Source organism: Coptis chinensis, chromosome 6 (assembly GCF_015680905.1).
Source record: "Coptis chinensis isolate HL-2020 chromosome 6, ASM1568090v1, whole genome shotgun sequence".
Classification (NCBI taxonomy): Eukaryota; Viridiplantae; Streptophyta; class Magnoliopsida; order Ranunculales; family Ranunculaceae; genus Coptis; species Coptis chinensis.
In genome coordinates this window covers 93,943,542-93,971,312 of record NC_141461.1, presented here as the reverse complement: position 1 = coordinate 93,971,312, position 27,771 = coordinate 93,943,542, and the positions used below count along the sequence as shown (strand labels likewise).

Below are 27,771 nucleotides of genomic sequence, written 5' to 3'. Positions count from 1 at the left end.
TACACCCATATATATAAGTTGAGGTCCCACTCTTACTGGTGAAATTTCAAGAGATCAGATAAAATGTTGAAAGTTAATTAATAGGATAGCAAACACTAAATCTCTAACAGTCTCAGAATTATTGGTATTTGGTTTACACTTTACACCTGCACATAACAACAAGTAATGATGACTAATTATCGAGAAAAAATAAATAACAAAGATTTGTTATTATACTGACCAAGAGAAAGAAAATTGTATGGATTTCAGAAAATGAGAAAATCAATCACTTTCGCAACAATCTTCTTACTAAGGATTAAGGAAGCTTGGAAAAACTATCCTGGCAATACTCAACAGTCTTCTTGATTCTTGTGTTTAGCGTTTACAAGACCGTTGCTATGCAGGCTTAGGGGCAACAAGGAGGCGAATTGAACATATCAGCGATTAAAGACTCTTGAATCTCGACTGAGGAGGTGTCTGTTTTGGAACTTCAAAAAATACTTTGTTTCTCTCCTCGATGTCTGGACTGGCTAGATGCGTTCTTTAGAGCAAAATGTCTGTATATACACGCAATGGCTGTGCAAACCATTTTTTTTTACCATAAAGCTAGGTTAGAATGCCTTTGGCAGGGGTGGAGGATTTATGCGTAACTATAAACATATAAAACACGTATCCTGGATCATCAGTACTCCCAATGAATTTTACCCACTGAATTTCTTATGAGTTTTCGACGATTAACCAATTTAATTTTCTCCTTAGCATCAAGGTTCTTAATTGAGCTAATCACAACATATATCATCGTATAGTCCTAACTTTATCTTTGCTTGATTACAGAAAACAGAACAAATTAATGAGTAAACAAATTAAACACACATGCATACAAGTAAAGATGAATCAGTTGGTCAGAACAAGAAGAGATAAGCCTGTACTAGGATCATAAAAAAAATGTACAACAGCAAACAGTAAAGAAAGATGATTAAATTGTCACCTAATCCAGTGAGGAAAACTTTTAATTACAAGCTAGTGTGGCTAAGCCATGAAATCAACATGTTAACAAGGCAAAATAAAACTCAAGTCGAGGATCAGAGGGAAAAGGAGATTAGTGTTGAAACCTTGATGCAATACAAATCTATGTTTTATCCATCTCATGGACTTCAGGACTCTCCATGATACTCTCTAAAGAAGGTTTCCAAATTTTAACTTCTTCTACATTCCCTCTTCCTTTCTCCATTTCCCTCAATAGATCTTCCAAACTTTTCCCTCCTTTCTCGTTCAATTGATACATCAACCACTCTAGATCCTCCTTTCTCAACACTATCTTAAGCCTAGTGCCACCTTTTCCATGATTGTCTTCCCTTGGGGAATGACTTGGTTTTTTTTCATTTTCTTGTTCTTGTTCGTTAACTACTCCTTGTTCCTTCAATGTATAGGCTTCCATGCAATTACCCATATCTGCTTTAGTGCTAGAAAACTTTTTGTTGAAATCTAAAACACCATAAGGGCTAGATATGCTTTCACTTATACAATGACTATGCAGGAGTCTAGAAGTGAGGAAAGTGAAGTATTTAAACCACTTGACGGGGAACAGTCCTATTGTTTTTAATTGTCAAAAGAATATTAAAACGAATATAGATCCATTCACATTGAAAAATTAGGCCGGATTTGTTGTATTCCCATTATCATTTTAAATCTTTTATGCTTTCTCTTTCTTAATTTGATAGATTCTATGTGGACTAAAAGGAGTGATTCGGGGGAGGAAACCAACAGTGGACATGTCCTTGTCATCTATTCGGTTGAAAGTGAGAACAGTGTTTACTTATTTTTTTCATTACAATATGACTAATGAGTCTAAATTGATCTATTATTCATTTTAGCACTATTGCAATTTGCAAATGTTTGCATTAAACTTGCAAGTTTATTGTTAATGTTTGCTTTGTTTTGTGTCTGTTTTGCAATTGCATATTATTTCTGACCTTAAAAAACCAGTGAAAGTATTGTTTGATACCTCGTTGCTTGGCTGGTAAGCCAGTCTATTTCTTTTTTACAATTTTTGTCTTTAAGAAATCAAATGTATATTTTTTCATTGCTGGGATTAAGGATTGCAATTGGAAACCAAATATGACTAAGCCCAGTGATTTTTCCAACTTTTGGGAGGTGACTATAACTAATTGTTTGGTAATCGTGATGAACGAATGACGCATTAGAAAACATATCACTTTCAAGATCGGCTGAGAACACGAACCCCGACAAGCGGGCTTAGTGAATGTGAATAAGGTAGACTTATATTCTATAATTGAATTGAAATTAAGACTTTTGATGTTGGGGCACATGGAACCCTCTTCTTCTCTAGCCAACCTAATTTTTGTCTTCACTGGTGACTTGACTAATTATGTCCTCATTCCACCATGCATGCATAGACTAATTTTGTTTGATTTTGGTAGATAGACCCAAATTTGTGCTCCCATACCTGCGTAATCAACAGTATTGTGGAACATTAGTTATCAAAATGTTGTAGGGAAGAAGTTTTGGAGACTAAAGAAATTTGACTCAATTTTTACTCACGGACTCCACACGATACGTTATCACGATCCAAACAAAGTTGAAACGAATCAAATACATACCCGACCCATATTTTATGGTTGAGACCCATGTCAAAGCCCACAATTTCTCTGTACAAAAACCCACGTTTTTTTCTTTCTTCTCAAGTTTCCCACCATCACATTTTCATGCACCATCTCTCAATGAGAATCTCGAGGAAAATATGTACGGTCACAATTCTCATTACCATCATAGCATTTTTACTAACTCTAACCAAGACCACCACAAATTTCACTACAGGTCAATTTCTTGAAAAATTTGAAGATTTAACTAATCAGTTAGGGTTTAAGGCAAAGGCTAGTTTCTTCTTGGTTCAAACAATTGCAATCACTCTTTGTTTTTATTGGACCTGGTTCCTATTATGATTCTCGTTTATTGTGCAAAAATACTTGGTGCTGTACTTTCTTTCTTGATTGAAAAACAGTTTAAGAATAATATAGATGATGTGTTGCAGTCGTCTAATTGAATTGGAAGGTGATTGCAGTTTGATGGAGGCTTTCGATGTTTCTATATATGCTTGAAAGCTTAATTAAGTAACATACACAGTAAGTAATTGGGTAGATCATAAAATTGAAGTTTGTTACTTTGTTTAACATAATAGATAATATGTGTTGATTTCTTAAAAGTGAAATTTGAGGGATGTATGAAATAAGGGACACCATCTTTATGGACTTGGCTTATACAAAGACATTTTCTTGGGTGATGTGGAGGGGATCTCCTTTTGTGTGTGTGTGGATGGACGGATGGTGATCCGCCTCTGCTTCTAAAATGTTCACCACAGTGATAAAAACCAAAAGTATTGGTTGGATTGGAATGAGGCAATATGAGAACATCCCTGGCAAAAGAAAGGCTGTTATTGAATGGAAAATGGATGGATGCTGTTTTCTCATGGACTATATAAAATTATGAACAATGCTAGTGCATTAAGAGAGACCAGAGAGGTGGAAGTGGTCAAATAACAAAAGACGATTAAATCAATCACTTAGGACAGTTATGTCTGATTACATTATGCTTGGCGTAATATTCAAGATTGCTTTATGGAGTCGATGTTTGGTGTTGTCTTATCTTTTTGCGAGCATGTCTTTTTGAGGTCATTTGCAAGAATTGCAACTCCGTAGAAATAGGGTATGCATTAACTTGTGTTCTTACTCTTTTTTCTTTTATTGCAACTCTCTAGAAATAGGGTATAGTATAGTAGTGTTACTTATGATATAGTAGTGTTACTTATGAAAAAGGTGTTGGAATTATCCCTCACATAAGGACAAAAAGGAGTTCAATTTGCATGGATAAGCCTGAGCGCGCGCGTGCTTATATTAGTCTCGTGCTTATATTAGTCTTGCTCAAGGTGCGCACGCACCCATGTCGTAGACAACTTATAGTGTTTTGAGGGCGTGCGCGCTCGACATTGGCCTTGCCGAGAGCGCGCCCGCGCCCATGCCTATTTTTGGCAGAATTCTATTTTTGTGAAACCGCGAGTTTGCAATTTATGTTGGGGTTTTTGGCAAAACCTAACACACAGAACACAGAGAGAAACCAATCTTGAATCTTGAAAGCAATCAAGATTGATAGATAACCTTTACAGAGAGACAAACCTGTAAAGATAGTGGAGTGATCTAGTAAGGTGAGAGACTGAAAAGGAGTGATTGTAATTGTCCTTCCCACTTTATAAAAAGATTAACTCTTGTGGAACTAGGCACCATTGGCCGAACCACGGTATATCTTTGTGTTGTGGTATACGTTTTACTTCTTTACATTATTATCTGTTGTTAATAGTTGTTTAGAGAGTTGGGCATGTTAGCTAGGTTGTAGTTGATATTTAAAATTGTCTGGAGATTGTTGTTGGTTCAAATACAAGTTATCTGTGTAGTGGGGATCGATTGGTATCGGTGTTAAACCCCAACAAGTGGTTTCAGAGCCTTGGTTAAATTAACCTAGGGTGTTATCCAAACTTAGCCCAGAAGGTGTTTGAACAAATTCCTGAGAGGAGGTTTGAGTTGAAAATAACTTGTAGAGATAGACCAGTCCGTGAACACTCGCATGACGAGTCTGAATATGAAGAACTACACCATTTGGAAAGCCAAGATAGAAAACTTGCTCTACTGCAAGGACTTGACACAACCCATTAAAAATAGAGGAGAAAAACCGGAATCGGTTGCTGCGGCTGAGTGGAGCAAGCTTGACATAAAAGTAATTGGGTACATTTAACAGTGGATTGACGACAGTGTCTTTCACCATGTATGAGACTACAACTTTTAGCTTGTGAAAGAAACTCGAAGACCTCTATGAAAGGAAATCGGGCCGAAACAAAATGTTGCTCGTTAAGAAGTTTGTCAACACGAAGTATCAAGAAGGTTCTTCAATGTCTGAGCACCTTAATGAAGTACAGAATACCATCAATAAGTTGCATTTGATGAAGATTAATATGGGAGACAAAGTTGAGGCTTTGTTTCTATTAAACTCTCTACCCGAAAGTTGGGAGACATTAGCAGTTTCTCTACACGGATTAGCTAAGGATGGAATCATTTCCATGGAGATGGCTACCGCGTCAGACTAGAAGGAGTTCAAGAAGCAGCTCCTCTCACTCAGAGATCCTTGTCACAGAGAAACAGGGGAGAGGTAAAAGCAGAAAACCATCTCATTCTAGAGGTGATAACAGAAGCAAATCTAGGGGTGAAGCTAGAACTCCTAAGGCAGAGAGGCAATGTTATTACTGTGCCACCAAAGGTCACTTCAGGTATGAGTGCAGAACTCTGAAGAGGGATGAGAAGAATAATTGTGTACATGAAGACATGGTAAAGAGGAACGGAAACTCAGGCAGAGATACTACCACACTAGTCGATGACGGTCTAGTAGAAATTGTGTCAGATTGTGGTGAGTGTTGTCTTAGTACCTCATGCTACGATACAGAGTGAGTGATAGATACAGGAGCATCCTATCACGTCACACCACACAGAGGATTCTTCACTACCTACAACTGTGGTGAATATGGTGAAGTGAAGATGGGCAACAGTGGAGTCTCGAAGATTGCAAGCATTGGGGATAGTCACATAGAAACCAATGTTGGATACACCTTGACACTCAAGGATGTAAGACATGTCCCTGTCATTCGACTAAGCCTAATTTATGTTGGGAAGTTAGATGATGATGGCTTTGTAAACTCGTTTGGTAATGGGGTATGGAAACTGAGTAGAGGTTCCATTGTAGCAGTCAGAGAGAAGAAAACTTGCTCTCTTTATAAAACACAGGCTAGTTTGTGTAAAGCAGAAGTAAATGCGGCAGAAGAAGAAGCTTCCTCCGAACTATGGCACAAGAGACTGTGTCATATAGGTGAAAAAGGCATGGAAGTTCTTGCGAAACAAAAGGCCTTGCTAAACATCAAAGATACACATTTAAATAGATGTACTCACTGTTTGGTAGGAAAGCAACACAGGGTGTCTTTCCAAAGATTCCCGTCTCACAGAAAGGACAACGTCATTGAACTAGTGCACACAGATTTATATGGTCCTATAAAAGTAAAGTCCCACGGGAGAGCTTTATACTTCGTGACCTTCATTGATGATGCGTCGAGAAAGGTATGGGTATATAGCCTGAAGACCAAGGATGAAGTACTTGGCGTGTTTGAGAAATTCCATAGCATGGTGGAAAGAGAGACATGGAAGTTTTGAAGTGTATTCTCTCAAATAATAGGGGTGAGTATATTGGGTCGTTAGTTGAAGAGTATTGCTAGAGTCGTGGGATTCGTCATGAGGAGATTGTTCCCAAAACTCCGCAGCAAAATGGTATAGCTGAGAGGATGAATCGTACAAGCTACCTAGAAGCTACTGGGTAGAAGTAATGCGCACATCCGTACATGTGATCAACCTATTGCCGTCAAAGCCTCTGAATAGTAATTATCCATAGAGAGTATGGTCATGCAGAGATGTTGGGTATGAATACTTGAGGGTATTTGGGTGCAGGGCATTTGTGCATATTCCGAAGGATGAGAGGTCCAAGTTTGACGACAAAGCCAAGCAGTGCATTTTTCTGGGTTATGGGGATGAGAAGTTTGGCTACAAACTCTATGATCCGATTAACAAGAAGGTAATCCGAAGTCGAGATGCTATGTTCTTGGAAGACCAAACCATAGCAGATTTCGAGGAGGATGAGAAGCTACAAGCTTTTACTAATGATCTAGCTTGTTGATTCAGAACCAGAAGTTTCTACTGTGGAACGTGCAGAAGGCATTGAGAATGCAAAGAACCATAGGCTTGAAGCTCATGATGAAAATCCTATTGCTCATAATAGGATAAAACCTATTGATATAGAAGATGCAAATAAAGTGCATGAACCACCACCAGAGCAAGCAGAAGTGCATCCTTCTGAGGCACTAGCAGATGGGGCAAGGAAGTCAAACAGAGAGAGACAAACTTCAACCAGGTATCCACCGCATACGTATGTTCTACTATCGGATAGTGGAGAACTTATGTACTATCAAGAGGCTCTTGAAGGTATAGACAAAGAGAAGTGGTTAAAGGTCATGCATGATGAGATGAATTCTTTGCATAAGAATCACACTTATGACTTAGTTGAGAAACCGAAAGGAAGAAAAGTTCTCAAGAATAAGTGGATTTACAAAGTCAAGCATGAGGAAAATAATCCACACCCAAGGCACAAAGCTCGCCTTGTTATGAAGGAATTCGGTCAAAGGAAAGGTATTGACTTTGATGAGATTTTCTCTCCTGTAGTCAAGATGACTTCTATCCGAGTGGTATTGGGTATGACCGCAAGTATGAACCTAGAGGTTGAGCAACTAGATGTCAAGACAACTTTTCTTCATGGAGACCTTGAAGAAGATGTCTACATGAACTAGCCAGAGGGGTTTGAGGTCAAAAGCAAGGAGCACCTAGTATGCAAGCTAATAAAGAGCTTGTATGGGTTGAAGCAAGCACCGAGACAGTGGTACATAAAGTTTGATTTCTTTATGGCGAAGCAAGGATACAAGAAGTCTGCTTCCGATCATTGTGTGTTTGTTCAGAAATTTTCAGATGGGGATTTCATAGTGCTCTTGTTGTATGTGGATGATATGTTGATAGTTGGCCCAAACATCAACAAGATATCCAAGCTAAAGAAAGACTTGAGTAAGTCCTTTGAGATGAAGGATTTAGGTCAAGCAAAGCAGATACTTGGGATGCGGATCACTCATGACAGAAAGAGTGGGAAGTTATGGCTTTCTCAAGAAAGCTACATTGAGAAGGTGTTGAAGAGATTCAACATGGATCAAGCGAAGCCAATCAATTGTCCTCTTGGTGGCCAGTTCCGCATGACCAAATAAATGTGTCCAAAAGGTGAGCATGAGCAGAGTCAGATGGAAAATATTCCTTATGCATCCGTAGTGGGTAGCTTGATGTATGTAATGGTGTGTACAAGACCGGATATTGTTTTTGCCGTTGGTGTTGTAAGCCGATTTCTGTCAAATCCGGATAAGGAGCATCGGGAAGGTGTTAAGTGGATATTGAGATATCTCAAAGGCACTTCCAAATCGTGTTTGTATTTTGGTGGAAGTATGCCCTTACTTGAAAGCTACACTGATGCAGACATGGCAGGTGATGTTGACTCGATGAAGTCCACCTCCGGTTATTTGGTTACTTTTGCAAAAGGAACAAGTTTTGGAGACTAAAGAAATCTGACTCAATTTTTACTCACAGACTCGATATGTTGTCACGATCCAAACAAAGTTGAAGGTTGAAATAAATTAAATACATACCCAAACCATATTCTATGGTTGAGACCCATGTCCCACCAAAAAAGCCCAAAAAGCCACAATTTCTCTGTACAAAAACCCACATTTTTTTCTTTCTTCTCAAGTTTCCCACCTTCACATTTTCAAAAGAACACTGTTCAGTTTGCACCATCTCTCAATGAGAATCTCAAGGAAAATATGTATGGTCATAATTCTCACTACCATCACAGCATTTTTACTAACTCTAACCAAGACCACCACAAATTTCACTAAAGGTCAATTTCTTGAAAAATTTGAAGAATTACCTAATCAGTTAGGGTTTAAGGCAAAGGCTAGTTTCTTCTTGGTTCAAACAATCTCAATCACTCTTTGCTTTGATTGGACCTGGTTCCTATTATGATTATGCAAAAATACTTGGTGTTGTACTTTCTTTCTTGATTGAAAAACAATTTAAGAATAATATAGATGATGTGTTGCAGTCGTCTAATTGAATTGGAAGGTGATTGTAGTTTGATGGAGGCTTTCGATGTTTCTATATCTACTTGGAAGCTTAATTAAGTAACATACACAATAAGTAATTGGGTAGATCATAAAATTGAAGTTTGTTTACCATAATAGATAATATGTGTTGATTTCTTAAAAGAGAAATTTGAAAGATGAATGTGTTGGGTGATTTCACTAGGAAGTCACACCTCAACCCAGTTACTTTCAATCCCAAATGATTTCTTTTAGAGCTCACACTAAGGAAATCACCCACCCAAGACTTTGGTAGTTATCACAACAAACTCAACAAAGCAAAACCACTAATTTATCATCACAATTCATAGCAAACAATAAATATAGAAGTAAATTATAAATGCAAAGAGACACAAAGATTTAAGGTGGTTCGGTAAATGTTACCTACGTCCATATAAGAGCCGAGTTTCCTTTATAGTAAAGATTGGAGAGTTTACAAGAGGTAACTAGAATCAAGAACAAGAGGCCTCACTCAAACCCTAGCTCAATAGAGCTCCTACAATTCCCATGAAATGAATCTCTCAAAAAGTTGTCTCAAAACCCTAATTTATTTCCTTTATATAGGTACACATAGAAAAAAGTGAGAAAATGAGCTTTGGGCCGAAATATTGATAAACTGTCAAAATTTCGGAAAGGTGAAGCACGGGCGTGCCTTAGGCAAGGCAAAAGAAAGTGCGTGTGCGCCTTCTTCGTTTCCAACTTCCAGTAACATGAGCACGTGCGCCCCTTGGGTCTGGCTGTAGAGAAGCACGGGCATGCCCTCTTCTCAGAATGAAAACATGCTGAAGATCGACAACATGGTCGGACACCGGAGCAAAGCTCGACGGTTCCATAACCTAACAATCTCTCACTTGGAACCTTCAAGATTCTACATGCCCATCACATCTCAATGGTAACAACTCAATCCAAATCCAATTTACTAATGAAACACTCAGCTCATCCATCATGGTCTTCAAGCAAGAAGACCCACCAAAGTTAAACACAACTTCAACTTCTCAGTAGGCACGATCTTGGTCAACATATCCGCCGGATTCTCACTCCCTTGGATCTTCTCAAGTACCAAAATCTCATCCTCCAACAGAGATCGGATAAAATAATATCGGAGACCAATGTGCTTGGTCCTAGAATGAAAAGCGGAATTCTTAGCAAGATATATAGCACTCTAACTGTCACTGTGTAACACACTCCTCTCTTGCTTCATCCCAAGCTCTTCCATCAATCCTTGTAACCAAATCATCTCCTTGCTTGCCTCTATAACGACCACATACTCTGCTTCTGTGGTAGACAAAGTAACAATCTTCTGTAACTGAGAAATCCAACTTACTACAGTAGGTGCTTACTGCAGTAGCACCTACTGTAAAGACATAACCAGTAGTGCTTCTTCTGTGATCTACCTCACCTACAAAATTGGCATCCACATACCCTTGCAAGTTCACAACACCCCTTCCATAACATAGGTATTTCTCAGTAGTACCCCTCAGATATCTCAATATCCACTTCACGGCTTCCCAATGTTGCTTTCCAGGATTAGACATAAATCTACTGACAGCTCCCACTGCTTGGGCTATATTCGGACGCGTGCAAACCATGGCATACATAAGACTTCCAATGGTAGAGGCGTATGGTACCTTATCCATGAAGTTTCTTTCATCAACAGTCTTGGGAGAGTGTTCCTTGGACAACTTGAAGTGAACTGCCAAAGGTGTGCAAACTGGTTTCGCACCACCCATGTTGAACCTCTTCAATACCTTCTCAATATACTCAGCCTGAGACAACTCCAGAATACCTTTCTGCCTATATCTTCTGATCCTCATCCCTAGAGTCTGTTTCGCTGCACCCAAGTCCTTCATAGAGAACTCACTTGCCAACTTCTCTTTCAATCTCCAAATTTCTGACATATCATAACTCGCTATTAACTGCTTAGGGGCTTGTTTCAAACCATATAAGCTCTTTCTGAGCCTGCATACCATATTCTCTTTACCCTTCTTGATTAAACCCTCTGATTGCTGCATGTAAATTTCCTCAACTAGGTCACCATGGAGGAAGGCAGTTTTAACATCCAACTACTCAAGATACAAATCTTCCGCTGCAACAATACTCAACATTGACCGAATAGTATTCAATTTCACCACTGGGGAGAATATCTCTGTGAGGTCAACACCTGCTTTCTACTGAAAACCTTTGACTACTAGCCTCGCTCTGTAACTCTTAGAACCATCATGTTCCTCTTTGACTCTAAACACCCATTTGTTCTGTAGAGCCTTCTTGCCCATGGGTAGTTTGGCTAACTCCCAAGTGCCATTAGAGATGAGGGACTTCATCTCATCTTGCATAGCAAGCTCCCACTTGCTTGCAACACTTGCCTCCAATGCTTCATCATAGCATTGAGGCTTGCCACCATCAGTAAGTAGCAAGTAATTCACATAGGTGGAGGGTAGATATCTCATACTCGGTACATATGGCCTGGATGTATTCCTTGGAGCACGAGGTGGAAATGGACTCGGTGGTGTAGTATCCTCATTATTATCTGAGTCACTACTACTGTCATCCTCTGACTGTGGGGCTCCTACTATACCATGACTTACATTAAAGTCTTCCAACTCAACATACTCTGTGCCACTCTCTGTAACCGATTTCTTGGTGTGTGCTTCATCTCTGACGTCATTGTACATCACTTTCTCATTAAACACAACATTTCTACTATGAATGATTTTCCGATTTTGATCATCCCAAAAGCGATACCTAAAATCATCACCGCCATAGCCAATGAAGGTACACTTTAGTGACTTAGCATTAAGTTTGCTTCTAGCTTGGTCACTAACGTGGACATAGGACACACAACCAAACACCTTCAAATGGGAAAGGTTCACATCCTTCCCGCTCCACACTTCCTTTGGAATCTTAAAATCCAAAGGTACTGACAGTCCTCTATTGATCAGGTAAGTTGTTATGCTAACACTTTCTGCCCAGAACTGCTTGGGCAAGCCTGCTAGTGTATGCATACACCTAGCTCTATATGTCAATGTTCTATTCATCCGCTCTGCAACCCCATTCTGCTGAGGTGTCCCTGGCAAAGTCTTTTCCATCTTAATGCCATTGTCAGCACAGTACTTCTTAAAACCTGAATACTCATACTCTCCACCATTGTCGGATCTCAGCTTCTTTACTTTCAAGCTTGTCTCATGCTCAACCATGGCCTTCCAAGTCTTGAACACTTCAAATACTTCTGACTTATGTCTCAAGAAATAGACCCACACCTTCCTAGTATGGTCATCAATGAAAGTCACAAAATATAACTTTCCGCCAAGTGAAGAGACATTAGCTGTCCCCCAGATATCTGTATGAATCAACTCAAGCTTGCTAGCTTTCGGAGTCTGACCCATCTTATGAAAACTCACCTGTTTCTGCTTTCCAAATACACAGTTCTCACAGAAGTCAATTTCAGTCGACTGTAACTTTGGGAGTTTACCAGAAGAGTGAAGGATTTGCCTTTCTCACTCATGTGACCAAGTCTGCGATGCCAAACATTCGGATCCTCTATGCCATGTGCCACAGCAATCAATTCACAACCATGTGTAGTCATGTAGAGAGTACCATCTTTGTTACCATTTGCAACAACCATTAAACCCTTCGAGACCTTCCAAGTGTTGCCGGTGAAGATTGTAACAAATTCTTCACTTGCCAATTGCCCCACGAAAATCAAGTTCTTCTTCAAATCCGGAACGTGTCTAACGTCCCTCAATAACCATGATGAGCCATTCATCTTGACATGCACGTCACCCTTACCGATGATGTCACAAGGTTGGTCATCACCGAGAAAGACCGTTCCAAGGTCACTTTCGGTGTAGTTCTCAAAAAACTCTCGATGTGAGGTAGCATGGAAAGATGCGTCAGAATCAAGTACCCAAGACTCCTTCCTATGCTCCATCGAACATATTAAAATATCATCTACCATCTCAACAACATTAGCTTCTTGATTCTTTTTCTTATTCCTATTAATGTTGTTGTTGTTTCTTGGTGCCGAGCAATTGCTATTATATATAGTGGCCAGGCTTATTACCACAATTGTAGCATATAGCTTCACTTATATCTCGAGGATTATGTTCAACGCTTTGCAATCGAGGGGCTTGAGATTTCGATCTCCCCCTCCCCCTTTTCTTACCACGACTCTTATATGAATTTCTTCATCTACTTTTAGTGCTCAATGCCGACCCCGAAGTTGAAAGACTATCCTGTCTCCAAATTTCCTCGGTTAGTACCATACTAACAACGTGTTCAAACTTCAACTTGGTCATTCCCGTAGAGCCACTAATAGTCGACATAGTCGCCTTCCAACTTGGAGGCAATTGTCCAAGTATCGCCAAGGCTAGCACCTCATCACTAAATGTAATCTCAACTGACTCCAATTGGTCCTTAATTTAGTTGAATTTATTTAGGTGATCCTTGAAGGAGGTCCCTTCCGACATTCTTATGCTAAAGAGCTTGGTGATCAAATAAACTTTGTTCGCGGCCGAGGGTTGTTCATATATGATAATAAGTGCCTCCATGAGAGACTTCGCCATCTTCTCGGTTTTAATATTGAAGGCTACCGACTTCGAGAGAGTCAATCGAATTGTGGCCAATGCCTTTCTATCTTGCAAATCTCATATGCCTTGCGGAATCTCATCGGACTTCTCACTATCTTGCAAATCTCATATGCCTTGCGGAATCTCATCAGGCTTCTCACTTATCAAAGTTTCCATCAAATCCTTTTGATAGAGTACGTCCTCAATTTGCATCTTCCAATAGCCGAAGTTTGTACTATCAAACTTCTCTATCTTGTAGCTTTCTTTATCGGTCGTCATAACTTCCAATGAACAAAAACAACGGTGGAGAACCTCTCAAAGGAATTTCTACAAACACCTAACTTTCAATGCTAAAGGTGTAGTCTTTTCCTCATACACCTTGTATACAATGATTCAAGAACCAAGCTTTGATACCACTTGTTGGGTGATTTCACTAGGAAGTCACACCTCAACCTAGTTACTTTCAATCCCAAATGATTTCTTTTGGAGCTCACACTAAGGAAATCACCCACTCAAGACTTTGGTAGTTATCACAACAAACTCAACAAAGCAAAACCACTAATTTATCATCACAATCCATAGCAAACAATAAATATTGAAGTAAATGCAAAGAGACACAAAGATTTAAGGTGGTTCGGTAAATGTTACCTACGTCCACACAAGAGCCGAGTTTCCTTTATAATAAATATTAGAGAGTTTACAAGAGGTAACTAGAATCAAGAACAAGAGACCTCACTCAAACCCTAACTCAATAGAGGTCCCACAATTCCCATGAAATGAATCTCTCAAAAAGTTATCTCAAAATCCAAATCTATTTCCTTTATGTACACACAGAAAAAGGTGAGAAAATGGGCTTTGGGCCGAAATATCGACAAACTGTCAAAATTCAGGAAAGGTGGAGCGCAGGCGAGCCTTGGGCAAAGGAAAGTGCGTGCGCGCCTTCTTCGTTTCCAACTTCCAGTAACATGAGCGCGTGCGCCCCTTGGGTCTGGCTGTAGAGAAGCGCAGGAGTGCCCTCTTCTCAGAATGAAAACATGCTGAAGATCGACAACATGGTCGGACACCGGAGCAAAGCTGGACAGTTCCATAACATAACAATATGAAATAAGGGACACCGTCTTTATGGACTTGGCTTATACAAAGGCATTTTCTTGGGTGATGTGGAGTGGATCTCCTTTTGGTGTGTGTGTGTGGACGGTGTAGGGATGGTGATCCGCCTCTGCTTCTAAAATGTTCACCACAGAGATAAAAACCATAAGTATTGGTTGGATTGGAATGGGGCAATATGAGAACACCCCTGGCAGAAGCGAGGCTGTTACTGTGGTTGGTTAGGTGCCAGATTCTGCAAAATATTTTAGTTGGTTTTCTCTTTCGTCTGTTGGAGCTCCTGCCACGAATCCCAAAAGTCAAGGGTTTCTGGTGACCTCTTCTCTCTACTATGAGGAGCGGGGGGCAGTGTTGCTAGCTACTTGATGATGCGCCATGTTCAACTGAGAGAAATTCAGAAAGTTAAATGATGGATTTGCTTTTGCAGAATGGATCTGAAAGTCATCAGATGGATGGATGGTAGATGTATTTCTGAGGCTACAGCACACTGGTGTCGTTCTTCCTCCTTTTTATATCTTTTGAGCTTTTGGTGTATTAACATGCCGACTTCGTGGCCTTGGAATGTTTTTGCTGAGATCAATTTACTATGGCACATTAGAAAGTCTCCCCTCAACCTCGGCCTCATTATCATTCAATAATATAACTGAAACATCAACCAATACTTCAACACCATACTGTGGAAGTCCCTCTCTTTCCAAGACCCACAATGAAAGTTCAGAATCTGATATTCGCAACTGATCACTATTAGTACAGAACAACCATAACCGAAATCAAACTAACAGTGCTCCAGTTTTAAATACTTTGTTACTAGAGCTGTACAAATGAGACAAACCGTGCGGAGATATCAAGTAAAAACCGATGGACACATCATATTGCATAACGTATACTTGTCACACAAAATGCATTGTGGCTATAGTTCTACATTTTAAAAACCAATTGCAACAGTAAGGGATGGCTCTGGTTCTGGTTCTAACTTCTAACTCCTAAACAAATTAGGAATCACATAATATCCTAAGATTGCGAGTTAGACTTTATTTATGCTTGCAGAGAATGCAATTTCCATTGGCAACTATCTCTAATTAGGTGTAACGGAGTTAGTATGTATCGACGTATATGATATTGAAGAGGTTGTTCATCTAGACAGAGTGGATACACACCTGATAATGCATTCATGAAGATATAAAAACAAATCTCTGATCATGCTTGTGTGATTAAAATGGAAATGAGAATTCGAGCCTGATCGTGTTGGGAATGTTCAACTGTCCACCTCTGAAAGGTATGAAGGTTCTTAGCCTGGGAATGGAGGTAGTGAACTGGTTTGTAGAAATAGCTAGCGAAAACATGGTAGTTGGAGTCTTAGCCATAGGGCTCGGGGTTGTAATTAACTATGAGGCAGAGTCCATCGCCATTGTTCTTGCTGCTGAAACTGCAGTACTTCAAGGCTGTATGAGGATATGGATAGAGTCAGACTCTGGTACGTCTGTTCTTGCCTTCAAAGGGAACAAAGTCAACTAACCTCCTTGGCTGTGGAGACAAACATTGAGAAGGACTTGCAAACAACTTCACCATATCACACACACCTTCAGAGAAGTCAACTTTTCAGCCGATGCTGCTGCTAAGAAGGGCTCACAATTGGCTAAAGATGCAATCCTCTAAACCTGCACTAGGCCTGACTTTCTGATATCTCCTGAATGTCCGTCCAAATGGAACTTACTTTAGGTTTACCTAAATGTGTTGTATTATGTTGTAAAGGGCTCTGATCCTCCCTACTCTCTGTTTCATTCTTTCTTTAAAAAAATTACCTTGCTTGAGTGCTCTATGTAACTTCGAGAGATGTTACAGACATCCTTGTACAAAATTTGCAACCATATATAGTCTGAAATGTGAGGAAATAGAGAGGAGATCTGAACTAAGACGTACATGGTTAAAGAAGTTGCAGTTAACTCAATTATGATATACACTGAGTGATACGTAGAGGATGAGACTTGCTACATCTAAATATATAGCGATTAGCTTGTAGTAGTCGATGTGATAATTAATCCAAATTTACCCTGTGCTATGATCCAAACACCACATTCTTTGATAAACCGTAATGGCATATTTCTATACGAAAGAACCGGCCTGATGATAAATATGCAATTTGTTTAAGATTTTCCAGTTACATTGTACTCATTGTAATCTCTTACTTAACTCTGCTTCATACAAATGGGAACTAGCATTCCCTATTGCAGATTCATTATGCCTTTAACCTGTTCATGCCGCACAAATTTGATAGAAAGTAATTGTAATGCATAGATTTTTATGACTTGTGCTAAGAAGTAGGAATAAACTCTAGACTCACCTTTCAACCAAAAACAAGTCCCCTTTTCAACAATTGAATCACTGACAGAGTCACAGTAACATAATATAATCAAACCTCATCAAGAATAGAACAAAGGAAAACGTAGATGCAACAAAATCTAGCTGTATACTCCATCAATTCATAAATATCTGGAACACTAATGGGTCTAGAAATTCACACTAAAATTTCGTTATAACCTTAAAAATATAGAATAAAATACAATAATAAAAATCATCCTGCAAAGAATTCATTGTTCATGACTTTTCACCTGTCTTATATTTCATATAACAAAATGACAGAGGAAAAGCAATGAACACGAGATCTTTGGAGGTTGAACGGAAAATAACATTTGTGTGCAACAGGATGGGTTCTTGGAGACAATATATATAGGCCTTAATTGGATGAACGAATCCGAGAGGCTACCACAATGCAAATTAGGGAATATCTCAAATGCTATTATTCTGTATTAAGTTTGGCATGCCAACTTACAGTACAAGTCTATACCATGCATCTAAACTAGGAAAGCATTAAATTGCATTCAATCTCAAGATATTTGATTCTGTATCAAGTCTGGCATGCCAAGTTATCTAAACATACGGTATACCTAAAGGTCACTATACCTAATTCACACTTGATTCTTGTAATCAATTGAGATTGACAATCCTACAAGTGATATGATCGAATCAATGGGATGATTAGTTACTACGAAAACTTGTCTTATCACATACTCGATTTTTGTTTAGAGTAATGCTCTATTCTAATGATATCAACCCAATTCAATTCATATTAAACCCAATTATATCGGTATGAATTTATTATATCAATTCAACCACTTATATTAAACTTCATGAACAAAAGAACTTACCACTTCAATTCATACTGATACATCTCTTTTCAACAATGCATCTCTCTTATTATTCTCTCACTTCTTATTAAGCTAAAGTCTAGGCACTCACACATATATATAGCTTCTCCAATTACTAATTTCTACTAAGCTACTAATTAGAAATTTCTAATACCAACCCAATTCTAATTAATCTCACTAGCTTGTATTCCCGGCCCAATATCAATTTGGTTTCCTAATAGCAACTCAAATTTGCTAATCACACCACTTTCTAATTAATTAACCTCCAATACTAATTGAACCAAATTAGATAGATCTCAAATTACTAATTCCAATACAAGGTAACATTAGTAAAACCTAATCATATCTAGAACCACTTGAGAGATAACAAAAAGAAAAATGTAGATGCAAGAACTGCTTAAATTATTCATAAGAATCTGAACATTAGTACACAACCACATTAATGGGTCTAGCGATCGATTTGCACTAGCATTCAGTTTTGATTCTTTTCATTTTGTGTGACGAATAATAACTTCAAATAAAATTATAGATACTTCTGCATACAATTCAGAAAAGAAAGTCTTAGAGAAGACAACCTCTTGTAAGGTGTCATGGACAACACTACTCATTACTCAAGATCTGGCCATTCTACATGGGGTAGGTCTACAAGGGAAACTAAGGAATGCGCCTAAATTGATTGAGCGCTACTGGTTGCCTCCTCCGACTGGTGATAAAAAACTACTGATGGTTCTTCAACGGGGGATCCAGGAAATGCAGGTTGGGGACTATTCAGAGACAATATAATGATGGTTAGCAGCTATGGAGAGAATAAGAACTCAACCAATAGGCAGATGAATTGAATGAGAGATCACATGGACAATTTGTTTATAGACAACAGAAATGGTAGCATAACTGATATAGATGAAAGACACTAAGGATGATTGATCTAATATTCTAATGTTGGTTGAACACTCTGAATAAAAAGTGATGAGCTCAAGAGATGAAGACTTGGGACTGCTGTGGAAGTTTGCATTGGCCTATAGCTGGAGGACGAATTAAGAAGTCAAATTTCTGCATTGGTCTAGCATTTTATAACTCAGCTAGAAAACTTTCATGAACTGTAACATTGTTGAGTATTTCAATGGGAAACATAATTTTGGGCCGACTGTTATATAGGACACATTACAACAGCAACTATACTCTTTACCACCAAATCTACTAATGACAGAAATGGTTGAGCCGCAAAAACTTCTATTTTTTTTTTTCAAATCCTGCAGTTTCATGTATTCACATCACAATTCACAAATACTAGAGATAAAACTGTCACTAGAAAAAGCTAATGGCCAATTGGCCATTCCGTTGTGCCTGTAATTTGCAAGCCAAAATGGGGTTTGAAGAAACCAACCAAACACAGACACTGTAGGGGTTTAGGCTTCTCTCTTTTCACAAAAAACTAACAAGTAAACAAACTATACGGGTTTGTACGTATAAACTGTGTACTAAGGGAAAATCATGGTGCTAGAATTCGAGGTTCCTCATTTTAAGAAAAAAGTTCGAAAAAAAGTTCAGGAAAGCTAGGAAGTTCACATGTAACAATATTCCAAATCAGAGAGTTAGAGAGATCAATTGGTTGGACGTTCCAGACCATCTTCTACCTTTTATTGCCGAAAGGTTAATCGAGGTCAAAGATTACTTGGCGCTGTTTCTCAGTCATGGAGGCCTACATATTTTTGAAATTCGTCATTTGCGCTTTCGAGAACCTCCAGTCCTCATGCGTCCAGCTGAACATGACAATCAACACAAGCAAACACGGAGTTTTTACTGCTTGACCAAGAAGAGACTTTGCGATGTCCGGGTACCAGTACCCCACAGGCTGTTCTTCCGTGGATCAATCCATGGATGATTGGTAATTGTGGATCTGTTTCAGTTTCGGTTACATATTCGCCCTATTTAATCCCTTCTTGTCGGTTGATAATGAGATTCAACTGCCTCCTTTAAGGTATTCCCATGAATGGAACCAAATTTATGCTGAAGGTTTCCTGCAAAAGGCAGTTTTGTCGGACAACCCTGCGTCGAACCCAAATTATGTAGTCATGGCAATCTATGGTGACTACCGTAGATTGGCCTTCCTCAAGCCTGGTGACAGATTTTGGACAGTCCTAGATTTCAAATACGAGGACATGGATGATGTTATATTCTACAAAGATCAATTTTATGTGGTTGACTTCAATGGACAAGTTTTTTTCCTGTGATGTGAATCAACATCCTCCTAAGCTTGTAAAAGTAGCAACACAACCCGGATTGTATTACTACTATATAGGAGGAAGAAGTATCTCGTGGATTTATGTGGGGACTTGTTGCAAATTAGAAGGAGATACAAAATTACTGATGGTTCATATTCCATGGCTGGGTTCGAAGTCCATAAACTGGATTTCCTTAGGCGCAGCAACTGGGTTCGTCTAAAGAGCTTAGGCGGGCGAACCCTCTTCTTAGGGGATAATTCTTCCATGTCATTGTCATCGATAGAGTTTCCAGGAGGCAAGGCCAAATTGTATCTATTTCACAGATGACACCTATGATGGATTTTTCAGAGGCTTATATGATGAACCTGATGATATGGGACCTTCAACTTTGATGGCAGAAAATTTGAACCACATTATCAAATGAAAGCCAAGACTATCTCTCCCCGCCCTATCTGGATTGAGCCAACACAAGGATCTATGCATCTAACTAACCCACAACGTGTAGATGAGCCTAACGATCAACTGTTAAATACTTGATGAAACTGTATGGATCAAAGGAAATCTTCTACATCAACTACCTAAACTGCTAAACTGTTGAAATGTGTTCCCCTGTATTAGAGAGGTCAAACTACTAGAAGCAAGGTATCACATGTATTTTACTTTCTCATGCAATTCATTTTACAAATTCCAGGCATACATGAAGATTAACACCTAACTATAAAAACCATCACAGCAAAGAAGCCTAGCCCCTAATAATCTTTGTTTAAACTTAGACAATGCGCAACTCATGGCCAAACTAATATAAGGCAATTAGAATCGCAACCCTTAATAAGAAAATAGATCATGGTACTCAATGTTCTTTTGGTTAAAGCTATTAAATCAATGAAATTGTTACATTAATTGAAATGAAAATAAAGATTGAACCTGAGCCTCAAAACTTTCTCTCAGCAGTGAAAATGCCTGACAAGCACGTTTCGGCAATACAACACCATCTTTAGTAACACAGGCATCAGCTTCTGAATACCTTTGCCCAGGTTCTTGAACAACTGTTGATGATTTCACCCAACCTATAGCTTTACTAGATGGAAAATATACCCTGGTATGTTCATGTTAAACAAAATCCATAAATTTTCTAAGGTAATAAAATAATCATATTAAAACCAAGTAAACGCACAGAATTACATTTCCAGTGCATCTTTTAGTTCAGAAGACGTTTCTTTAGCCTCTTCTAGTGTCGGTACTCCACCGAAAACAATCCTTCGCGCCGCGTTCAATGAGTCCAGTACATATTCTCCATACGATGAAGCGTCAGTACAAAATTTAGTTGGCCTTCTTTTTGAATTGCAAAACGAGTGTTCCGTAAATTGTCATTATAACTGAATGAAGAAAGATTTAAATAAAACTGACAAAAACAAAAGGTTTTTTTTTTTGGGCCATGAGGGGAATTGAGCGGGTGACTATTGGGGAGCAAATCCAAGGCCGGATAGTATTCCTAATAATATTCTTTATAAATCAGATGTTCACCATGAGTTGATAATTGTTTTATTTTGCTTTCTCTAATCCAGATTATATTTGAGCTGGTACCCCTAATCCATAAATCAAGCAGAAAAATTGTCGATTGTTGATCTGTATCATTCATGCAGAATAACGGAAAGTACTTTCGGAAAGTGTAGGATGTATGTACATTTGTAATAGAGGAAGACCACATTTTCAAGCATGTCTTAGACAAAGTTTTGGGCGTTCGTACTATATTCTCTAGTACTGTTTCAAATTATATTACATTGTAACGACTAACGACTAACGACAAGATTAGAATTGTGTGTTTTTGGAAATTGGCACTGTGGCACTGTGGCTGTGGGCTCTACTTGGGAACATTCAGGCTTTATTGAAATTTACTTCGATTAAAAAAGGAAATGCTAAAATTGTCAATTTGAAAGAAAAACCTAGGAGTCAAGTAATCAAAATTTATAGAGTTCTAAAAGCATATAAAAGTTTTGATTGCATAATAGCAAGTCCAATGGGGAGCTGCTAAAAGGTACCACATAAGCCTTTTAGCTTGTCCAACCAAATTTGACTGCCCAAAATCAAAAAAATCATTCCAATCTTGTTTTTCATGGTAGAAACTTTGTTGTCTGTATAATCCAGACTATAAATTGCAAACTTCTCTTCTCCTCCCCATTTCTCTCTATCTTCAATTGCTTCCACCTCAAAATTTTCTCTCGCAAGCACTCAATTTGACAATTGTTTGGGCAAGATGGGTGAAATAAACATTGACACAACAACAAGGTATGAATTTGTCACGTTTAATCAAGTGCTAATTGAACACATTTACCTCATACCTTAATTAATTGTTAATCGAATGCGTAAATGTAAAGAGCTAGGATGGATGGGAATAATAGGTTAGTACGTAGTCAGTCTCAAGGTCAATTTTACATTAGTATTGTCAAGAATTGTTTTGGTTATGTAAAAAGATTGTTTGAAAGCTTGTGTATTGATGTAAAAGGATTGTTTGAAATGATTGTTTGCTAGTTTGTATATTGATGTAAATAGATTGTTTGAAAGGATTGCTTGCTAGGATTAATTGTTTGAAACGATTATTTGCTAGGATTGATTGTTTGTATGTTTGATCATGCTAATTTGCAAATATCTCATCGTGTTAGTATAAATGGTAAGCATTTGATCGTTAATTTTTTTTTTTTTTTTTAACATCCTAATTTGTATTTTCTTTAATTTTAATGAAATGTTTTGAATAAATATTTAGGCAGCGAAGGAGATGAAATTGCGGTGTTGTTGGGCATCCGTACTTGAACACTTGGTGGAATATAATGGTTGCCAAAGGAGACTATTTTGCAGACATACAAAATGAAATTTATAATCTCCATTTGGGTAATTGTTTCGATGTGGTTTAATATATGCTTTGATCGAGCGGTGGTGGGTAAAAACTCACACTTTTCACTTTCTGCAAGCCGAGATAGGTATCACTCCAGTGGATGTCACTATGCTAACGAGAATGAGTGTAGGAAAAAGAAAGACAGTCACGTTTAGAGAAGGCCGGTACTCGACTCGACTTTTGATTATGCAGAGGAGTGTTAACCCAGTATAAAGCGGGAGCATTGGTCTAAAGTGGTATCAACCTTATTTTTTTTTAAATGAGTTCATGGACAAGACTAAAGAGAGTGACGAAGGTTGGTGCCCGACAAGTACAGATCATGAGAGATAGTTGCGAGCCTTATATTTTTACTTAATCATGCAGTGTTTCTTCCCCACGTGTGATAGTTCACTGAGATTATGTTAGATAATGTGTTTGTCATGGTTAGAATACATTCATGAGTTTGATTGGAGTGGTGCTATGTTTGGAGTTTTGATTTACACGGTGGATCAAGCATGCTGACTTAATAATAATGTTGGGAATGGTCAATGCATGTGGTGGCTTCACCCCTATTTTACAAGTAAGTTTTAGATTTTTAGTATTACAACTTTATTTTAAATTACAAGTTTGTTTTTTATATTTATTTTTATTATAATATAAGTGGCATGAGTACGTACCTACAATGACTCCACTTCTGAGAGTGAACATGGACCGTGATATCGTTCCATGGATTAGAGCATGGATGAATGACTATAAAGATCGAACGCCGATCTGGTCAAAGACGCCACAACATTCACTTAGACCGTAACCAACTTAAGACTAGATCGGCATTGGCGATACAGTGGACACCATACTATACTACAAAGTATTTGCAATTAAATGTTGAGGATGTGGTTGGAGATACCGTGGATGATGGTTGGATGCGTGAGGTGATTCGCTGTGTACGTCGTTCATATGATCTTACAATGCATCGAGTTGTCTTTGAGTTTAGAGATATCATCGTGTGGTACATGGGCGATAGGTATTGGCACCAAATCGTTGGGACATATTTTATCCCACACTCTCCTCCGGAGAATATGTGCCCATTGGGAAGAGCTAGTCAGTAGAGGTTCTAACTATCTTAGAAATAATGAAGACTTGTCGCCCACAAGCTTCACTCTATTTAGATTTGAATAGTGACTATGACAGTTACTGGGATCGCGTCTTAAAGGGGCCTGCTAACATGTACAAAGCTGCTAACATAGATTTTGTAGGATATAAGACTATTAGAAGTGATTTGTGTATCCCACACTCTACTTAGTCCTACTCTTCATCGCAAGGTCCTTACGAAATTTTTGCTCCATCTCCTTCCGATCCGGATAACCCATAGAGCTATGACATAGTTACGTCTCAGGGAATGCATACCGCCATACCTATACCTCACATTGATTAAAGTTATCTTCCGAACCTTGTTCCGAAATTTGACACTCTATATGAGGTTCTAGATTAGGTTAGTATTTGGTTTATATTGAAACTTAAATTATATTTGGTTTATAATGATGAATTTTCTTCTCTTCTTCTTCACTCGAAACTCACATTATCTCTTCCTCCTTCACTCTCCGCATTCCCTCTCCCCGCTCACCAGTGGCGGAGCCAGGGGGGTCCAGGGTACGCCCCGGCTCACCCTCAACTTTCGCAAACAAATTTTTTTGTACTATTCACATATTCACAGAAACCAAAAAGCTAGCTAGTCATATCTGAAAAAGACTGAACAGTCTCCGAAAAAAGCTAACCGTGTGTCTGTGTAAAGTACTAAAGTGCTTGGGTTAACACTTAAGTACTTAACAGTGTTGGCTTTGAAGTCTAACTAAACCCACGACCCATAACCGACCAAAAGACAAAATAAAAAACAGGCACACAAACCGAAACCAAACAATTGAAACAAACAACGAAACAAAAATATCTTACTCCAGTTTGACTTTTTATCAAAAATTTAAGCAAAACCCACTACGCAGGTACCTACTTTTCCACAGTTTTATCTTTCTCTCTATTATTTTAATTAGTTATCTATAATTTCTAAAATTTTATAGGTAAGCCTAATATTATTAAATTTCTTGTCTTATTTTTTTTATCTTTTCATATTAAGTTGATTCCTAAACTATGTTTTTTAATTTTTTTGTATTCTTTTTGTGAATTCATTAAACCACATATTTTTATTTAATTTTATTTTGTGAATATCATAATAACATTGGTAGTTTATTTTAATTAGTGCAATTTCAATTCAGTTGATTAATAGTTTATTTTAATTGTTTAAACAGATATGTTAAAGTATTTGATCAAAGGAAAGTCGTTACCCACTCAACCTACTCAACCACCTAATAAAACAAATATTGTTGCCAATGTTGAAGTAGGATCCTCCTCAAAGCAAAGTCCCCAAGAAATTGAGGATGGTGGTGTTGAACAACCCACATCAAAGCGGGTTCAACGTGGAAATCGTGAAGAACTTGACTTGTCTAGTCTTTAGGGAGACCTTACACTGAGGAAAAAGATTTCAGATTATCATCCTAATGATCAAGACTTGGTGAGAAGAGCATATTTGCTTAGGGGTCATTGCCAGCCTAATCATGCTTTTCCTCCAATAACAAGAGGCAAGAGAATCCGACGCTTTCAGATTGAGTGGTATGAGGAGTTTAGTTGATTGGAATATAGTATTCACGAGGATTCCGCATTTTGTCTATATTGTTATCTCTTTAAACCTAATAAGGGGGCACAAGGAGGTGGGGATGTTTTTTCTCACAGGGGGTTTACTAATTGGGAAAGAAAAACCAAATTAAAGGAGCACGTTGGAGGACCAAATAGTGCTCATAATATTGCTTATAGGGCAACACATGCTTTGTTAAATCAAGAGCAGCATATCGAGACATTTCTTCACAGACAATCTGACCAAGTTCGAAGGGATTATCAAATACACCTAACTGCAATAACTGATTGCATTAGGTTTCTTTTAAGACAAGGTTTAGCTTTCCGTGGTCATGATGAATCAGATGAGTCAATCAATAAAGGTAATTTTCTTGAACTTATACGGTTTCTGAAATATCACAACGAAATCATTAAGAAAGTTCTTGATAATGCTTCTAAAAATCGGAAATTGATATTGCCTGGTATCCAAAAAGATATTGTGAATTCGGCTGCTGTGGAAACTACAAATGCTATTCTAAAATATTATGGAAATTCATTGTTTGCTATTTTAGTTGATGAAGCACGTGATATATCAATTAAGGAGCAAATGTTAGTTGTTTTGCGTTATGTCGATAAGAAAGGTTATAAGTGATTGAGAGATTTTTGGAGTTGTGCATGTTAAAGAAACTAGTGCATTAACACTTAAAAGACAATCGATGAGTTGTTCTCTAAGCATGGGTTGAGCATATCTAGACTGCGTGAACAAGGGTATGATGGGGCCCGACAATATGCAAGGTGATTTGAATAGCCTAAAACACTTGTAATGAAGGAGAATGAGTCCCAGCATTTTATGTTTATTGTTTTGCCCATCGCCTTCCCGGTTAGCCCTTGTAGCGGTTGCAAAAGAACCATGAGTCAATCGCTAACCTTTTTAGTATTCTCTCTAATGTGGTAAATACCGTTGGAGCATCATGTAAGCGGCAGAGATATGTTCATGTGATGCAATGAAGGCTAAAGTTGTTCTGCGCGTTACAAAGTGGAGAAATTTCAAGTGGCAAAGGGTTGAATCAAGAGACTAGTCTTAAACGATCTAGTGACACTCGATGGGGCTCACACTATTATACACTTCTTGGCATGATAACCACTTATGGTTCAGTAGTTGATGTGCTTGATAATGTAGCGGAAAATGGTTCAAGCTCGGAACAAAGAGGTGAGGCTTACGGTTATTAGATTCATCAGCGATCTTTTGAATTTATCTTCAATTTGCATTTGATGAAAGCGATACTAGGAATTAGCAATGATTTGTCAAAGGCATTGCAGCGTGAAAATCAAGACATTGTCAATGCCATGACTCTTGTTAAAATAACAAAGGTACGCTTACAAGCGATGAGAGATGATGGGTGGGATAGTCTCCTGACTGAAGTTTCTTCACTATGTGTCAAACATGATGTGGTTGTTCCAAATATGGAAGAGAGGTATATGACTCGAGGGAGGTCTCGACGAAGAGCATAAGGAAACACCAATTTACATTACTATCGTGTTGGATTATTCTATCACTGTATTGATTTGCAAATTCAAGAGTTAAACGACTGGTTTAATGAAGCAAACACAGAATTACTTCTTTGTATGACATGTCTTGATCCTAGTGAATCGTTTGTTGCTTTCGATAAGCAAAAGTTGATCCGTTTTGCTCGACTTTATCCCGATGATTTTTCAGAGATAGATAAGATGGAATTAGCGGATTAGCTTGAGAATTATATCATTGATGTGCGTTCCGATACTAAGTTTGGTAAAGTAAATGGAATTAGTGGCCTAACCAAAAAAATGGTTGAGACGAAGAAAGACATTGTGTATCCACTTGTTTATTTGTTGATTAAGTTGGGGCTGATTTTACCTGTTGCTACTGCCACTGTGGAGAGGGCATTTTCTGCTATGAATATCATAAAAAATCGTTTGCGCAATCGGATGGCGGATGAGTAGTTGAATGATTGTTTAATAACATACATTGAAAAAAAAAATTGATAGCATTGATACTGAATTGATCTTACAACACTTCCAGAAGATGAAGAAGGATGACGAAAAAGAAGGCCGCTGAGGACAACTATGCACAAGTACTTGTTTAAATTTGATTTTTTTTTTCTAATACATTAATATATATAATATATGTTTTTTTTATTTTTTTATTTTTTTTGTATGCTTGGTTTTTGTCTGGCTGGCTCACCCTCACTTACTTTCCTAGCTCCGCCGTTGCCGCTCACTCTCCCCTGCTAGCAGTTATACTAGTTTACATTAGAGAGATCGGTAGAAGAGACAACCAAAAACAAGTTTCCTG

The 27,771-nt window shown here is 38.2% G+C and overlaps 2 protein-coding genes and 1 long non-coding RNA gene across 3 annotated transcripts; 1 reads left to right on the top strand and 2 right to left on the bottom strand.

The window, feature by feature from the left end:
- Positions 1 to 1,108: 1,108 nt before the first annotated feature.
- On the bottom strand, positions 1,109 to 1,429 carry LOC147495577 (uncharacterized). Its single transcript, XM_086568419.1, has one exon. It carries the CDS (start codon positions 1,427 to 1,429, stop codon positions 1,109 to 1,111), a length of 321 nt encoding a protein of 106 aa, XP_086424545.1.
- A 17,673-nt stretch (positions 1,430 to 19,102) lies between these two features.
- Positions 19,103 to 21,430, bottom strand: LOC147495576 (uncharacterized). Its single transcript, XR_015199212.1, has 3 exons — positions 21,095 to 21,430; positions 20,837 to 21,008; positions 19,103 to 19,708 (listed from the first exon to the last, which is right to left on the bottom strand). It is a non-coding gene; the product is annotated as an uncharacterized LOC147495576 (long non-coding RNA).
- Positions 21,431 to 23,910: 2,480 nt separating this feature from the next.
- On the top strand, positions 23,911 to 27,419 carry LOC147495575 (uncharacterized). The gene is made up of 6 exons (XM_086568417.1): positions 23,911 to 24,052; positions 25,079 to 25,239; positions 25,525 to 26,048; positions 26,450 to 26,649; positions 26,719 to 26,914; positions 27,248 to 27,419. Exons 1-6 carry the CDS (start codon positions 23,911 to 23,913, stop codon positions 27,417 to 27,419), a joined length of 1,395 nt encoding a protein of 464 aa, XP_086424543.1.
- The last annotated feature ends 352 nt before the right edge of the window (positions 27,420 to 27,771 follow it).